The 18,302-nt window shown below is 41.7% G+C and overlaps 1 protein-coding gene across 25 annotated transcripts in view; it reads right to left on the bottom strand.

Annotated features, from left to right (window-relative positions):
• TNRC6B (trinucleotide repeat containing adaptor 6B) overlaps positions 1 to 18,302 on the bottom strand; it is a 241,083-nt gene that overhangs the window by 10,317 nt on the left and 212,464 nt on the right. For all 25 annotated transcript variants that reach the window (XM_081587543.1, XM_081587529.1, XM_081587535.1 and 22 more), the window contains 4 exons: positions 9,193 to 9,324; positions 8,836 to 8,931; positions 8,521 to 8,710; positions 2,078 to 2,212 (listed from right to left, as the gene is read on the bottom strand). In XM_081587543.1, coding sequence (XP_081443669.1) covers positions 2,078 to 2,212; positions 8,521 to 8,710; positions 8,836 to 8,931; positions 9,193 to 9,324 — 553 coding nt within the window. The remainder of the gene's footprint in view (positions 1 to 2,077; positions 2,213 to 8,520; positions 8,711 to 8,835; positions 8,932 to 9,192; positions 9,325 to 18,302) is intronic.

Here is an 18,302-nt window from a genome sequence, read left to right as displayed (position 1 = left end):
CTTCTCAGTCTGCACACAGCACTGTTCTCATTTCTGAATGCCCCTTTCAGTTTAAAACTCCATGGTCTTATGAAATTAACTTGAGAAACTTTCATAAACTATGAATCATACCATCATCCCCACCATCTTTACACTAATGACTCAAGAATGAGGAATGGGAAAAATACTAAACAATCTGTGGCACATAAAAGGGTTTTTAACTACATTTCTACTGACACCAACCCACTCAAGTCCTTAAGTGCCAATCAGGCCTAGCTTAGTGGAAGAAGCAGAGTAAACAGAGGGAGCTTGCTGGAGAGAAAAGCATCTGCAATTGCTTTAAATTCCACAGCAGTGAGCCGGCGTTCCTGCTGACGGTCTCTGCCAGCACAAGATCAGCCGTGAACTCTACAGCACTGAGCTCCTAGGCCCCACACACGAAGAACAGCAAATCCTTTGTAAAACTGCTCTCCTCAGAGTGTTTCAGGGGTTTTGTTGGTGTCCCCTCTATGCATCTTATGTGCTGGGAGGCAAGAAAAAATACTTAAAAGCTTAGTAATTCCCTTAAACTAACAAAAAATGAGCTTTAAATGAAAATTGTGGCCTCTGTGAAATACCATTCTACTTATTTCTCGAATGAATTTTACATGCCATATTGTGTTGCCTGATGTACTCTAAGGATGCAGCTTATGAACAGATAAAATTACTTCCAGGGAAAGGTATTAAAATAGCTGTGTAGGCACTTCCCTGGAGTTTCAGTGGTTAAGACCCCGTGCTTCCACTGCAGGGGGCATGAGTTCAATCCCTGGTTGGGGAACTGAGATCCTGAATTCTACATGGCATGGCCAAAAAAAAATTGGGGGTTTGTTATTGATTAAAGTAATCTGCTTGGTTTGGCCTAGCACAAGTATTCTCAAAACCATCTCCATGCTCCACTAAAAACTCATCTGCTTTTCTGGAGCCACTGGTAGGAATCTGACTCAAAGGCACGTTACAGTGAAGCAGCAGAAAACAAAAAGCTCCGTTACCTCGGGGAAAACGTGACCTGTAAGCTCTCAAATGGCAAGCGAGGATTTTACCTTCAAGACGTGCATTTATAATCACACATCTATCTTTGGGGACAAGGGTCCTGATGAATCATAAGCCTAAGGAAGCAGCCAGAGGGCCCAAAGCTAGAGATGCACAGCTTGGATTATTCAGTTCAGAAACAGACTGGACATGTCAATAAACCATTCCTGACTCTGTAACATGAAATCAAATGACGATACCTAGGGAGAGCAGGCAGACAGCGCCACGGGGCCACTTCACCAGCCTCCAGAAGGGCAAGTGAAAGAGCGGTTTAGAAAAGAACCCTGAAGGCCCCAGGCTAATGGGGCTAAGGCTCCAGGAAGCTGCTGCAGGAGCCACTCTGACACCTATTTACACTTGGTTCTCATGGATACAGACAAGTCCAAGTAAATTACTGACAAGTGAAACAAACACTGAAGCAAAGGCTGCAGGAAGGTCCCAAGACCTTTTATCCGTTTCACAGGGAAATGGAGATGCTCTTACAGAGAATTAAGAGAGATGAAGGGCTGACCCACTCTCACGACCAAAGCCTGCAAGGCCTTCAACTACTGTCTTGCAGACACTGTAATTCATAAAGAACAAGAAAGCTTGGTGCAAAGTCCAGACCTCATGTGCTGATAAATTAGTCTTCTTTTGGAGATCAAAGAGTTGAAACAGTCAACATGATACATATTTACTGTGATCTTTCTCGTAGCTCCGAAAACAGATTCTGTTCTCTCAACAAATTTATTAGGGATTTACCCTAACGGGAGCTCAAATTCACTGCTACTGCTCTTGATCCTACCACAGGTGGGGGATTTTGCTTAAGTACAACTAGCATTTTAAGTTTCTTACAGCTTGAAATACACATAACCCCAATCTTGCTCTCACAAGTGATCATGGCAGGGGTGGGGGTGGGGGTGGGGGTATGGAGTCGAGACTGTTTAAGAAAAAGCTGAAGATCTGTGCTTCAGAACAAGCTTATAGGACCCTGTGTCAAGGCCTCTGAGGATTGGAAGAGCTCCAGGTCACGAGGCTCTGTGTGTCTTACCATTTTTGTGCATATTGGCTTCCTGTGTGGCTACAGAGGGCACCTCCATCATGGAGGTCCACTGTTTAAAGCGAGACTCTGTTCCAGCCTCCTTCCCACCAACCATGCCATAGTCCATGCCGCCGGAGCTGAAGCCTGAAATGGAGAAGCACATTTTAGGTCTTTTTTTTTTTTTAAAGCAGTTTCTAGTATCAGTAACCAACAGGTCTGAGGCAGACCTCATAAATGGCTTCATTCGTCACTGAAAGACCAATTCACATGAAGTTTTCTTCACTCAGAAACAGGTATTTTGATTCAAAATGTTTGTCTGGGCTCCTGCCTGCTACAAAAGGAACGAATCTGTTCAGGTATGAAAACACGTATGATGTCATCTAATGAACATCTCAGGGCATGTGTACACTCACGTTATCTATTTAGCTCAGGTTTGTGTCAAACAGAATGTGGGACCAGCAGTTCTCCAACTGAGATAGATGTCCACACAACAAACCAACGTGGTGCAACGGCAGCCCTAAAGTTGTAGTAAGGTCTCTAGGGGAGGAAAGTCTTTGCAGAAGGATAGCTGATCTAGGGCCTAGGGAAGGAGGGTGAGTGAGTCAAGAAAACCAAGTGCAAAGCTCTAACTGGTGACAATCAGGGGTGCTTAGGGAATGATGAGGAGCCCAGTGTAACTCCAACGCTTGGCTGACTATGGATGCAATGAGATGGGGAGAGATGAAGAGCCATAGCTTGTAGGGTCTTACATATGTCAGGCCGAGGAGTCTAGAACTTCCCCCCACCCCGAGGAGTCTAGAACTCCCCGCCCTCAACCAAAGATAGCAGATAAAAGAATTTCTTAGCAAGTGAGAGATAGAACTAAGTTTGTATTTTACAAAGAGAACTGACAGTGTGAGAATGGGATAGACTATGGGAGATCAATTGAAAGAAGTTTTTATACAATGACGAAGACCCCAAAGCTTCTGGTGAGAGATTCAGAGTGTGCCCCCAAGTGTTAGGCTGTTAGCGGGGGCTCTGGCAGTAAGATTTTCCCACTGCAGAGGGCTGGACAGGTTAAAGCCACACAGGAGAGGCTTGTTGATGGAGCCTCACAAGGTGCACCATCGGTTTTAGGTTAGAATATTAAATACTTTTCAAACTGATGCTCAAAAAAGTAAAAAAAGGGCTAAAATAAATAGCTGAAACTGAGAGGGGAAGAATAATTAATAAAAAACAGAAGAGTGGGGGACTTCCCTGGTGGTCCACTGGGAACTCCACATTCCCAATGCAGGGGGGCCTAGGTGTGGTCCCCGGTCAGGGAACCAGATCCCACATGCGGCAACTAAAAGATTCTGTATGCTACAACTAAAACCTGGCATAGCCAAATAAATAAATAAATTTTAAAAAGAAAGAGAAAAAGGCGAGTGAGCCACAGTTAGTGTAGCAGTACTTTGGCCACCTCATGTGAAGAGTTGACTCATTGGAAAAGACCCTGATGGTGGGAAGGATTGGGGGCAGGAGGAGAAGGGGACGACAGAGGATGAGATGGCTGGATGGCATCACCGACTCGATGGACATGAGTTTGGGTAAACTCCGGGAGTTGGTGATGGACAGGGAGGCCTGGCGTGCTGCGGTTCATGGGGTTGCAAAGAGTCGGACACGACTGAGCGACTGAATTGAACATGCAAGCACGGGCACCCAAGAAGGTAGGCAGGGCTCCCACCATGCCTCAGCACAGGGGTCCTGTGGAAGTTCCCTCTCCCCCTAGCAGACGTGTGGCTCCAGCCAGGCCAGACTCCAGGCCACACCCACTTTAACTCTCCTACTGTCTGAGGCTGTCTTGTTGGAACCCTGGGTAAAGCGGGCATCTTTCTCATTAGAAACTTGGATATCTGATGCCACCCCGACAGGGCAGCACCACAATTAAACAATAAGGTTTGGCAAGGGAAAAGGAATTAAAGATAAAGAAGGCAAAAAGGAGATAAAAGTGCCTTGAAAGTTTCAATCTGCAAACCTAGAACTATGAGAGGAAAATCAGTGCAGGTTTTATATAACTCTGTGTCTTTCTTCGATGTCACATAGTGACTGGCCTCATGTGAGGATGGAATGTGCTCAACAAATCTGTATGAAGGGAATTCTGGGCTCTAGAGGCTATTGTAGATGGCACTCCACTCACGACCTTTGTGCGGCTCATAGCTATCACCCCTCCAGATCCAGGAAAACACAGACTTGACCTTGCTATTTTATCAATGGGCTTCCCTGGTGGCTCAGACGGTAAAGAATCCGCCCACAATGCAGGAGACCTGGGTTTGATTCCAGGGTCGGGAAGATTCCCTGGAGGAGGGCATGGCAACCCACTCCAGTATTCTTGCCTGGAGATCCTCATGGACAGAGGAGCCTGGTGGGCTACAGTCCATGGGGTCACAAAGAGTCAGACATGACTGAGCAACTAAGCACATACTTTCTCAGTTCATCAAGTGGCCTCCATGTAATTCTCCAGCTCCCCGACACAGAACTTCTAATCAAACAAGCCATTTCATTCAGTCCAATAAGTATTTATGGAGAGCCTAATTTGTGCCAGGCTCTGTGTCAGGAGCTGAGGTACAATCAGAGATAAGACATGCCCCTGGCTTTCCCAGGGCCTCATTTCACCAGGACGTGCCTTTTATCTACTTCATCATTCCTACACACACAAGCCCTTGCCCACCTTATCTGTCTTTGCCAGAATGACTTTCTTGACCACACACTCTAATTCGTTGTCTATTCATCACTACCACTCAGCTCAGGGCTCGGCTTAACCTCCTTGAGGAAACTCTCAAATTAACTTGTCCTTAATTTACCACTCCTGTACTCTGTCTACAGTTCTATATTTTCTACTACTATTTTTGTTGTAGATGAAAAAACAAATTCCTGGTTTCATAATCATTATAATAAGGAATAAATTATAAAAGAAATCATCCACAGTTGCCTCTTTAACACAACTGTTCCAATCCATGTCCACATGCATGTGTATTACTGACATATCATAATCCTAGGAAGGATACAGTTATTCTTCTGCTATTTTAATAATCTCTATTATTCGTATCTCTACTTTTCACTGGATATACCACACACAGAAATATTACATATTTTGATAAGGTTTAAACATAAAAAGTAAAATTTTATTGGAAATGCACTTTCTAATAAGACGAATGACTTTGTATCTAGATTATTCAGATATTAGTGACTATGACTTAATGTCAGAATGAGATCTAGTTCACACTATTCTATTCCTATTTTTAAAATTTTTGTTGACTTTATAAAGCACTAAGAAAGCTTACACAAATAAATAGATGAAAAAAGTAAGAGCCTTGTAATTACATCAATTATTTCTTTACATTAATTTTGGATATATTTCCTTCTCCCAGCTCAATAAGATAAATACTAAAACATAATTTTTAGATAGGTCATTATCACTTAAATTCAATTAGGTATATTTTCCATTTTGCTAAAAGCAGAAAACTAGAAACTATTTTACAAAAACAATCAGCTAAGAGTTAGTTAAGCAGTCATGAAAGTCATTGGACTCTTTAATTCTGAGAAAATGTATCAATAGAGGCTTTATCAAAATGTATTAAGAAAAAACATATTAAGAAATTTTTAATGCTAGTCTTTCGCCTACAGGTTATCTTTTTTCCTTTTTACTCGGCTATACTCGGCACTATTTATATTCTTAATATATACATTCATTTAAAAAATATATATATATACATTCATTTTGTTACATCTTTTTTGAAAAAACTTTAATCTGTGTAAATGCTTTACATATATTTTCATCAAAACCTTACAGCTATAGGTTTAGTTTATTCAAAATAGGGAGCCAAATCAGACTTGTCTTCAGTTTCAGTTTTTCAGTCCTAATAAATTGGTAATATGAATTAAGGAAAATTGTAACTGAAATAAACTGCAAAATGTATCATGTAAGGCAGATTATAAGTGGTCATATCACAATTAATATAGGCCTAATAAAACTAATGTATTCATTGTTTACTAAGTTATCAGATGAAAATGTTAATAAGTCAGTATGTTCTTTTTCCTTAATTAGGATAATAATGCATAACTAAATTTTTAAGTTACTTATGAAACAGGAATATGATATTAAAAAACCATGAAATTTGTCCAGTAAATGTACATATGTATAAATATTGAACTCTGATCCTTTAGTCATTAGGAATAGTTAAGTATAATATTCACAAACAATACGATTAATCTAATAAGACATCATGATAAAATTTTTCTATATATTCAATAAACAAGAAAAGTATACATACACTGCTAAAAATGAACAGACTTACAGCCAACACATAATTTTACTTTTTAACAGGGGGGCAGAAAATAGTAAAGATGTTATAAAGACTGCCAGTGAAATAAATACATTATGATTTTAGATTTTCAACAACTAACTGACCGGTGCATACCTCGTCTAAAGGAAATCCACAGGCTTGACCTATCTGCCATGAAAACATCTGTTTCACAGAGTCAGTCTCACTACCCTATACTGCTCGGGCTGTTCCTAGGTGCTTTTCTTTCCAACTAAGACAAGCCCTCACGATGAGCAGTGAGAAGGTCTGAAAAGAATTGTGTTCTTGAAACACATGGAAAAGCCACTTGTGGCTTCCCGATGTTCCCTTTGCTTTATACGACTGGATTCCACTTCAAGAACTACACATCCTTTGACAAAAGGGGATGAAGAGAAGCACTGCTGCCCCAACATCACTCATGTATACTGTCTAAATTCAGAACAAGTGAGCACACACCAGCACACCCAGGCTCTTATGTCAGGCCTCATCCCTAACAGGACACATGATTCAGAAGGTGAGGACTAGAAACCCAGCAGTAAGGGCACCGTCGATAGTCATCATCCAGAGAACCATGCTCTGGTAGGATACCGGATGGTGGAGCATCTGACTTTCTTTTATGTCAAATGGAATTTAAAAGTCAGTTCTCGTGCAAATCATTTTTAAGAAAAAGTACAGGGGCTACCCTGGTGGTCCAGTGGGTTAAGAATCCACCTTACAATACAAGGGACACTGGTTTGATCCCTGTTCCAAGAAAATCCCACGTGACACAGAGCACCTAAGCCTGTGTGCCACAACTATTGAGTCTGTGCTCTAGAGCTCACGAGCCACAACTACGGAAGCCCTAGACACCGTGCTCTGCAACGAGAAGCCCACGCACTGCGACAGAGAGCAGCCCCCGCTCACCGCAACTAGAGAAAGCCCACGCAGCAGCAATGAAGACCCATCACAGTCAAAAAATAAAACAAAGAAATATGCAATTCTTTTTTTTTTTTTTTTAAGAAAAGGTACAGTTGGTAGAACTTAAGGATCTAGAAATTAATTCTCTTAAAACTGTCCAGGATTAAGGAGTCCTGGCCTCCTCAGTGGGCAGTGGACATCTCACCCCAGCAGGTACCTCACAGAGCACGGAGAGCAAGGCCATGTGTCCAAGGTCACTTTGTCACCTGAGTACAGCTTCCAAGTCTCCCTAAACCCTTGTTTTTGAGATGGCAGAGAACAGTAAAGTCCTTACCAAAAGAAAATCTAAATGTTGTCAATCTGAGACGAGACCCGCTGTGGCGGGTGGTACTTTTTTAATTTTTGTATTTTATTTTTAAATCACGGTTGCCTTGCTGGTTGGATTCTGCTTACAACATGTTCCCCAGTTCTGAAAGAGCTACGACTTGCCTGCCAACAAATTCCTGATGAATGTCAAAGGTATAACCTTACTTGTGCTAATTCTATTTCAATCAGATAAAATACTAACATCAGAAGAAGTTTATTGGTTTGCCTGATTATTTTAATTCCTCATTTTTTTCAAGGTAATTTTATCCACAGAGCTAAATGCCTCTCAACCTGTACGTAATTTACTCAATTATAACATCAGATGAGTGCAGCGTTCACAGCAGGTACAAATGGGCTTTAAAAAATTCCTGGTGGTAGGAGAGCTGATTGCCACTCACAAGTAATAAAAGACTTCTTTGGACCCAGAGACTTCCCTGGTGGCTCAGACGGTAAAGCATCTGCCTACAATGCAGGAGACCCGTGTTCAATCCCTGGGTTGGGAAGATCTCTTGGAGAAGGAAATGGCAACCCACTCCAGTATTCTTGCCTGGAAAATCCCATGGATGGAGAAGCCTGGTAGGCTACAGTCCATGGGGTTGCAAAGAGTTGGACACGACTGAGCCACTTCACTTTCTTTCACTTTGGACCCAGAGAAGGTGGAAGCCTGTTTCTGCTGTTTGCTAACTGTGTGATGAGCTTCAGGAAATGTACCAACAAATCTGGTATCCCACTTGCAAGAGAGGAATAAGAATATTTAGTGACCCAGCACAGCTGCTGTGAAAATAGCATAGTGGAGGTCCAACCCTTAGACTGAGAATGTGACTGGCAGATATTTTTCAACAGGCAGTTTGCATACTAACAGCTTACCAGAACCATATCCAGGGATTGGCCCTTTGGTTTGAAGGTCTGGGAGCCCCACATTCAGAGCGTTGGGTACCATGTTGTCCAGATGTGGCTTGGGCCCAACGGGATGAGATGGCGAATGCTTCATGCTGGGCTGCCTCTGCTGCTGCTGTTGCTGCTGCTGCTGCTGGAGGGCGCTCACCATTCGAGCCAGCTGGAGGCGAGGAGGCCCAAGGGAAAACGGACATGTGATAAGCCAACATCCGTTTTCGCCATCAGAAGTTAAGCAGAGACGTATTCCCACACCGAGCGCTAGGGGGCCCTTCCAAGGCCACATACCTGCTGCTCCTGCTGCTGGCGCACGGCTTGAGAAAGCTTCCTCTGGTTTTGTAACAACTGCTGCTGTTGCTGCTGCTGCAGGAGAAGCTGACATGCCTACAAAATGAGGGAGAAAGAGAGGACCCAAGTTTCCTAAGGTGGATTTACTGGGAAAACTGCAAGGGTTTCTGAGCTGAAGCAGTGTCCATGAGGGTAAGAAGTACCACCAAGATCCTGGCCTACTGGTCACACTGAGTGTGCTTAAGAGTTGAGCTGACGTATCAACCCTTAAACACATTCAATAGTTTGCATGAAATGAAGCAAGTAATAATAATAATAGTAAAACCTTTGACTATAGGAGGAAAATCTGCTACTTACCAACTGAAACTGGGGAATCTGTGGAAGCTGGCTCAGCATGGCAATTTGTTGAGGAGATAACTGGGGCCCCACGTTGAAAAGACCTGGATTCAGGCCACTGTTGGGAAACTGCTTAAGCATTGAGGCAGAAACCTAGCCAAGAAAAGGAACTTTCAGAATTTATCAAAATAAAAAAAATTTTTGTGTTGTGTGAAAAGAATCTCAATAAAGCTAAAGCAAGCACTGTCAACATTTTCCTTGAAAAATATTTATGAAAAACATTAAACAATTAGGAGAAATACACCAAAGCATTAACAGTGGTTATCTTTTGAGTGGTGAAGGTTATAGGAGCTTTTTCATCCTCTTTTTAGACATGCCAACTTTTCTACAATGAAAATTATCAATTTTATAATGAGGAAAATATCTGCAAGAAAAAATGAATGACAATATAACTTTCGTCTTAGAAGTTATTACTGGAAATGTGCTATAAAAACATTCACTGAGGAGGGAGGTTGGAGGGGGGTTCAGGATGGGGAACACACTTACACCCATGGCTGATTCATGTGAATGTATGGCAAAATCCACCACAATATTGTAAAGTAATTAGCCTCCAATTAAAATAAAAACAAACAAAAACCCCCCAAAATCCCCCCAAAAAACATTCACTAAATCCAATAAATCAGTGAGTGCCATGGAGAACAAACTTAGTCCCTTAATATCAATAGCATTCTGGTCAAAAATTTAGTCCTACAGGCAGACTGCATGGGCCTGCCATTCCTAAGCAGTATGACTCAGAGCAAGGGACTTATTTAACTTTTCTGAGCCTCACTTTCCTTATCTGCAAAATCTGAGTAAGAATAAAATTAACTTCAGTGGCTGTTTGAGGATTTTATGAGTTAGTCCATGTCAAATGCTTAGAAATGCACTCCATACATGTTCCTATTATTCCACAGTGTGGTTCTTCAGATGTCCACAAACAATGATTACACCTACCCTTCATCTCATCTCCAGGATAACCGGGGTCAGTTCTCTCACCTGTATATCATTCAATTTCTCAAGCCATTCAGTTTCTCATTTACAGAGAAGCCATATTCTGAAGTTGTCTAATACTGGGTAGACCTCGCTATCACTAACTCATCTTTTAAAAGCCATGCTCTTGACAGTTCCTAAGATTTCTGCTTCTCTGATCGTATCTGATCATCCATTAAATGGACTCATCTGAGTCCATTAAAATCTACAGCATTAAAATATGTTTTACTCTCCCATGTAATTTTTAAGCAGCTGGGTTTATAAACTTTCTTAATTTATGTTCTGAGCTTTAGGACCTTACATTTATCTTTATATGCCTGGCACACAGTAGATGCTTGATAAAGCCTACGAGATAAATGAACCTCTCTTATATTTTAACTTATTAATGGTCACTTCACCAAGTTATTTTCTACCTGTTATTTCACTTATTACCAGTTTGTGTTTCCCATCTGGTCATTGATGGGAATGCTGAACAGAGCTGAAGATAATCTGTAGCATGTTACTAAAAACAGCCTTCCAATCTGAAACTGATCAGTCTAGAAACAGTCAATCATTTCTAATCAACACAACTGTTTCAGCACTTAGCCTATATTTTTTCATCTTATCTAAAACAAAGAGACAGCTTGTCAAGTGACTTGTCAAAATAGAGACACAACAACTTTATCATTCCTATAATCCAACATTTTTTGACCAATCAGTGAAGAAAATGGGTTATGTTCAAACATGTTAGCAAACTATGATTCTTGATTTCTAGTACATGTGCTCAGAAATCACATTTTTGATCATCTTGTATAGAATCTTGCTTAGAATTGGCACCAAGTTCATCAGTCTTCAAGCCACTTTCCTTGTTCTTTCAAAAAAATTTAACAAGAAATTGCCCCATTCTTCTTCCTTCCTTGCAGGGGAGGGATAGTTCTTTCCCACTTCTGATCTGAAGCTCCAAACAGAGGGGCATCCACCTTTATCACAGCACTCTGGGGCCTCTTTCCCTTACTTCTTGGCAGTAGGCCCCCAGGGAGGACTGCCCTATTTCAGTTACTAAGGAATTCAGTTACGTCTGGAATTCAGTATTAGGAAGTTCGCATTCTCTAGTATCAGCTTTCTCAGGAAGCATAGGGGACATTCAGGCCCCTGGAGGCCTTCCCCCTTTTGTCTTAAAAATTCAGAATTTGGGCAGAAAAGAGGGAGGTGTCATTATTTAAACCCTCCTCCTTGAAGACCCCCAGCATTCTTCAAAGATCAGACAGGGTTCTGCAGTTCTTTTCACAAATTCTTTCTCCGTTGAAGGATTTAATTCATCTTAACCCTTATTCTTAATAAAAAAGACAAAAGCAGTAAAATTTTTATTCCCACTTAGTCAGCCTTTTACAAAGAGTCCAAAGCAATGATTCCTCTCCCAGTCATCACAATGCACCAAACCAAGCTCTGAGACACTTTCGACCTGCCTACTTTTTTGCAAGCCTCAGCTTATTTTGTGTTTTAACCCCTCAGCATGACACTCTCACACATTCACCCTTGCTTGCACACCCTTACTTTTTGTCTTTTAAAAATGCCCCTATAAAAACTGAGTCATCAGAAGACCCATGGGGTGTTCCCATCTTATCTTTCTTTAGCATCACAGTCAGATCCAAATTCTTCTGCTTCCTAATACTTTTGAGTCACTGGTCTCTGCTACATTATCAGGAATACCTGCATATCTTTTCTTTGATGCTTTCCAGTCTAAAAACATCCAAGTTCAAATTTCCTATACTTGACTCACCAATTTGCTTTCCTTCCAAGATCTCAGCACTTTCACTTAAACTATCAATTCTGTCATTTTGGAAAGTATTTTGATTTAAAGTAATGGTTCTCCCAGATGCTTCCTCTCCATTCTCTACAAGATGCTGAGTGTTGCCAAATCCTTGACACTGCTATATATGAAAAAAGATAAACAACAAGGACCTACTGTATAGCATGGGGAACTACCTTCAATACTTTGTAATAATCTATAATGGAAAAAAAATCTGAGAAAAGGACAGATATATAGATATAGAAAACGGAACCACTTTGCTATATACCTGAAACTAACACAACACTGTAAATCAACAATATTTCAATTAAAAAAAAGACTGGAAAAAAAAAACTCCAACCCTTTATTTGATTTTCTATTTTAACAGTTAGACCTCTGGCAGACAGGAGCTCAAAGCAAGCATACCATGACTGTGCACTCTACCTCTGCACCAGCTTAATGGCCAGCATGAGGGATCCTCCACAGCTCCCCTCAAATAATAATTCTTCTTCATCTCTCCTTTGAGTTCACCCAAATGGGCACTAGTGTGACTTAACTTACTGTCTCTGATACAGTGGCTCTAAGCTCACTGAATTAATGGGGTTTTTCCTTCTCTCAGGGGGAGGGGGAGGTCAGGGGCAGAGACTATGAGTGGAGATACGGCCTTCACTATTATACCATATTCTAAACCAGAGTCTTAGACCACTATACCTCTGTGACTCATGAAATCATATTTACTACCTTCAGTGTGAATCTTAAATTTACTGGTTTAGCAAATATACTAGGCTGAATCATGTTACCCCCAAAATTCACGTGCAATTGTGATCTGAGAATGTGGCCTTATTCAGAAGTAGAATCTTCGTAGACAAAATCAAGTTTCAGATGACGACATACTGGATTGCAGGAGGCCCTAACCCAATGACTGGTGTCCTTAGAATAAGAGGAAAAGACACAGAGATGGAGAAGAGAAAGTCTAGAGACACACAGGGAAGAACGCCATGTGAATATGGAGGCAGAGATGGGAGTGATGCATTTACAAGTCAAAAACACCAAGCCCTGCCAGCAGCCACCAGCAGCGGAGGGCATGGAATAGACTCTCCTCTGGAGCCACCAGTAGGAACCAACCAACCCTGATGACACCTTGACTTCAGATGCCTAGCCTCCTGAACTTGGGAGAGAATAAATGTGTGTTGTTTTAAGCTACCCAGTTTGTGGTCATTTGTTGCAGCAGTTTCTAGAAAGAAATGAATACAGTAATTCTGTTGGTAGGTAGGCCTGTGCCATCTGGTAAGTTAACCACTAGTCTCATGTGGCTATTTGAGCACTTGAAAAACACGGCTTACCTAAGTTGAGATGTGTTTTAGGCTTTATAGTTTTAAATTTTTAAAAATTTGGCTGCACAGCATGACTTGCGGGATCCTAGTTCCCTGACCAGGGATCAAACTCAGGCCCTGGCAGTGAAAGTGCACAGTCCTAACCATCGGGCTGCCAGGGAATTCCCAAGATGTGTTTTAAGTGTAAGATACATACCAGATTTCAAAGATGCGACTTTGAAAGCCTAAAGGCTTTTAAAAAAGAAAGTAAAAATTTTAATATAAAGTGTTGATTACAGGTTGAAGTGATAATAATTTAGATATACTGGACTAAAGAATATATACTGTTAATGTTACCGGTTTCTTCTTACAGTCCATGGAATTCTCCAGGGCAGAATACTGGAGGAGGTAGCCTTTCCCTTCTCCAGGGGATCATCCCAAACCCAGGGATCGAACCCAGGTCTCCCATATTGCAGGCGGATTCTTTACCAGCTGAGCCACAAGGGAAGACCAAGAACACTGGAGTGGGTAGCCTAGCCCTGCTCCAGTGGGAGCCTATGACCCCCCAGCCGTCTTACTATTCCTACTACACACAATTAGCTAAAGAAACCACCACTCAAAGTAAAACATGCCCATGACCCAGAAATACCCCAGAGAAACTCATCTGAGGAGACAAACAGAGGAATATTTGCAGCAGCACTGCTCGAAATAGCAAAAATCTAGAAACCACTCAATAGGTAAATGAATGATGGTATATTCGTATAGTAAAATGCAATATGAACCACGATTGCCCAAATCAAAATCTTAGAAGCAATATGAAGTTAAAAATTCAGAGAAGGTTACATACTGTATAACTTTATTACATAAAGTTCAAAAAGGGGAACATGAAACAATATAAAGACAGACACAGAAAGACTATAAAGAAAAGTAAAGAAATGCTAACGCAAAGTATTTTTATACTTTAAATGCCAGCATCTCATATGTTCTAAATGTTGACAGTCATAAAGACTGTCAAGGGACTTCCCCAGTGGCCCACTGGTTAAGAATCTGGCTGCCAGTGTGGTAGCCAGATCGAACACAGGTTCGATCCCTGGTCCAGGAAGGCTCCACATGCTGCAGGGCAACTACTGAGCCCATGTGCCACAACTACTGAAACCTTGCACCCTAGAGCTTGTGCTCCACAAAAAGACGAGCCACTGCAATGAGAAGCCCGCTGCTCACCACAACTAGAGAAAGGCCACGTGCAACAAAGCAACATAATAATAAACAAATAAAAATTTATAAATAAATTTAAATTTATTAAGGTATTATTTTAATAAATTAAAATTTTATAAATATAAATAAAAAATAAATAAAAATTTAAAAAGTAAAAGATACACTGTTCGTAATTTTTTTTTCATTTGTAATTTTTAAGAAAAGACTATCAAGGTTGCCCTTTGAGGACTTCCTGTCTAGCCTTGCTTAGCTTCTCTCTTCTTCAGAATGATGGTACTGTCCTCCTTCAGTGAATATGAAAGGACTAGACAGATGCTTCACTGGGCTCCTGGGCAAGTGGCTATTCATACCTGGGTTGCAGAGTAATTAAAGTGCAGGTCTGCACATTTCCATAGCAGGGAATTAATTATTCTGGCTTAAAAGCCCTTCAATCTCCAGCTGGGTTGGAGAAAGTGAAGCTCAAGTTGGAGTCACTATGGCATTAAACAAAGGTTACAGGTACAAAAAGACAGCAATTTAAGACCAAGACAAAAACCTCTAGAATCAGTTACTTTCCAAACATTTGAGAAAGGGGAAGAATAAGACAAGGGAGAAAAATCTATGGTCTGGAACACTTGTAAAAAACCTCAATGATGAGTTTCGATGTCTTCTTCCCACACCTACATTAATTATTGACTGTCCCTAGAAATCAGTTAGAATGGATATGAAATTTGATAATATTCATCAATTTTAAATGTTCATGTGCTTTGATGCAGAATTTTATTCTGGGCAACTAAATTTAGAAATAATGGGGGCAAAGATAATGCATGAGGATTTTTACATAGCATTAACTTACAATAGTGACAAAATTAGAAATAATTCAACACCCAATAATGGGGAAAGGCAAACTGAAGCTAGCTTACCTGAAAGAACATTTGCCTTCTTCATTAAGAATGATCGACCCAAAGACTGTCTTAATGATGAGAAAATATTATGACTCAATGTTAACGAAAATAACAGGCTATCGTGACCATGAATGCAACTATGTGAAAAGCGTGCCTGAATATGAACAAGTCTGATCTGGGGATTGTGTAAATATAAGTCTTGTCATTGCTTCCAGTGGGGTGGGAGGGTAGTTTCGGGAAGAATTTTTTCTGCACAATCCAAACTTTCAGTGTGGTTATTATATTCTCTTTACTTGAATTTTTTTTTTGAACCTACCCAACTATTTTGTCTTTTAAAATATGTAAATGTCAGGAAAAAACCTGAAGATTCCATTGTTTAATATTTTGCCCTCCTTATGCATTAAATAAAAGCTAACCATGTTTTGCTAAATAAACACATTTCAAAAGTGTAGGAGAACACAAGTACTTTTCTTTTCCAAATAGAGCAGATAACTTCGGTCATCAAGAGATTTGCAGCCCCCAAGCCTCTTAGACTAAGTTAACTGTGCTTGTCTAACAATTCCACTTTCTAGATCATTCTGAAATGCATCTTCCTGTGACTTGACATATACTTACTGAACTCAAAATACACGCTCTGCAGGATCTTCAGGATGCAGCAGCGAACAGAGCAGACACAGATCCTGCTAATCTGAAGCTTACTTCACTCCTGGGGTAGGGGTGGGAGGTGGGGGGTTAACAGTGGTCATGTAATGTACACAGCCTGGGACAGCCTCCCTGATAAGGTGGGGCTGAGGCAGAGCTCTGAAGCAAATAGAGAAGGAGCCACGTGGCAATCTGGGAGAACAGCATTCTAGAAGTATGTACTGCACTGGGGGCCAGTTGGCTGGAGAGGCCTGAACCAACAGGAGAGCAGGTGTGGGGGGCAGGGAGGTAACTAAGAGCCTCAAAGACCACAGTGAAGAGTTGGCTTTGTAATCTCCGTGAGAGAGGGAGCCAGGAGAGCAATTACCTTAACTTTCTGTGCTGACAGAAATGTTCTACATCTGCATTGTCCATACAGTAGTCGTTAACCTGGTGTGCCTATTTAAATTTATATCTATTAAAACTAAAAATTCAGTTCTTCCATTCCATGAGTTGCATTTCAGGCACTCACATGGCTAATGGCTACCCTGGACAGTGCAGTTTTAGAACATCAGTCTGAACTCTGGGTGGAAAACAGACTCGAGGCAGCAAATGGGGGATGAAGCAGAGTGGGACCAGTCAGGAGACCACAGCCATGGGAGGGAATGGTTGGATGCTGGATGACATTTTGAAGGGAGGATTTGTTGCTGGACTGGTTGCGGGCTGTGAGGACTCACAACCAGCTCTGAGGTCTTTGGCCAGAGCACCTGAAGGATGAGAGTGCCATGTCCTTGGAAGAAGAGGATGTCTTGAGGGGAGAGTGGGATGAAGCTGAAGTTCTGTTTCAAGCATGTTCACTTCAGATGCCTATAAGGTATCCTAGTGAAGATGCCAGAAGTCTGTGGAGTTGCAAAGAGAACTAGGCTGAAGTCACAATTTTGGGACTGTCAGTATTCTAAAATCATTCCACTGGGTGAGATCACCTAGCAGTAGCTGTAGGTGGTGAGAAGAGGTTCAAATATTGAGATTGGGGTACTCTGATGTTTAAACATGGGGGAAGTGAGGAAGAACTTGTAAAGCAGACAGAGAAGAAAAGGCAGATGGAGAACCAATACAGAGGGTGTCTGAAAGCCAAATGAACAGTCTCAAAAAGGAGGAAGTAATCAACTGGGTGAAATGCTGATACATGAGCAAAAAGCAACTGGGGAACAGACCACTGGAATCCACAACACATAGATCACCAGTGACCTTCACAAGAAGGTTTTGATCCCCACAGCCACAGCTGTACCCAGATTCCTGCACTAGCTTCGTGACTGAGCTCCTTTGCTCTAGTGATTCTGTCATTCACACATGTCTTCTGTATCACTGTGGTATCTTGCCTAATACTTTACCGTCTTTGGCAGGAGCAGCCAAACTCTAGTGAGCAGGTAAAAATCACATGGGGGTAATGAGGTCCCAAGACACAGTGTCTCAGTAGATGGAGGAAGACCCAGAAACTATTTTTAAACAGCAACCAAGATAATGGTTACCAACCATGGTGACCAAAGGACAAAGTCCAAACTCCTTAGCAAGGCAAACAAAACTGTTCCAAATGCAGTCCCAAACTTCCTGACAAGCTCCTTCCTGTTCCCCTCGAGGCAGCACACCTCTGCCTACACAAGCTCAAACTAATAACCGTGCTTCCCCACACCGGCCGTGTTCTTCCAGATGTTACTGCCCCTACATAAACTACTTCTGTCTCCTGGAAGGCACCTTTTCTCTGGCCATGCCCAGGGACCTGACTCGTTCTTCAAGACCCAGCTTCAGTGCCACTACCGGTGTGAGGCCCCACCCAGCTCCCTGACCCTGTTAAGCATTTCCATACAACATTAGCACACCATCTGCCAACTATTCTACCACCATCGCCACCAACTCCAGGAGGCTGCCATAGTAGAGACGGTCTCTTCTTCATCTCGGTGCTGCCAACAGGCAACTGACATTGGATCACCACGGACGACTGCTGGCCTGACACCCAGGCACACTGGCAAGTGCTCTAAGAGTCAAGATGCTGCTGCTGTCAAGTGCTGGGAAAGTCAGGAACAGCTCTGTCTACCGGGGACTTGAAGGATGGATGGAACTCAGAGAGAGGGAAGGGGAAGAAGAGAGTCCTAAGTGGACTCCCAGACAGGACTGAAGATGGAACACGGGGCACAATCAACATTCCTTCTCTACTAAGATGGATGGAGACTCAATGTTACAAGCAACATCTGAAATCTACAAATTATGGTTCCAAATAAATATTTTTAACTTCTTTCTCAAAAG

Source organism: Giraffa tippelskirchi, chromosome 4 (genome assembly GCF_054371585.1).
Source record: "Giraffa tippelskirchi isolate mGirTip1 chromosome 4, T2T-mGirTip1v1.2.pri, whole genome shotgun sequence".
In the NCBI taxonomy this organism is placed as follows: domain Eukaryota; kingdom Metazoa; phylum Chordata; class Mammalia; order Artiodactyla; family Giraffidae; genus Giraffa; species Giraffa tippelskirchi.
This window is presented reverse-complemented; position numbering and strand designations above follow the sequence as displayed.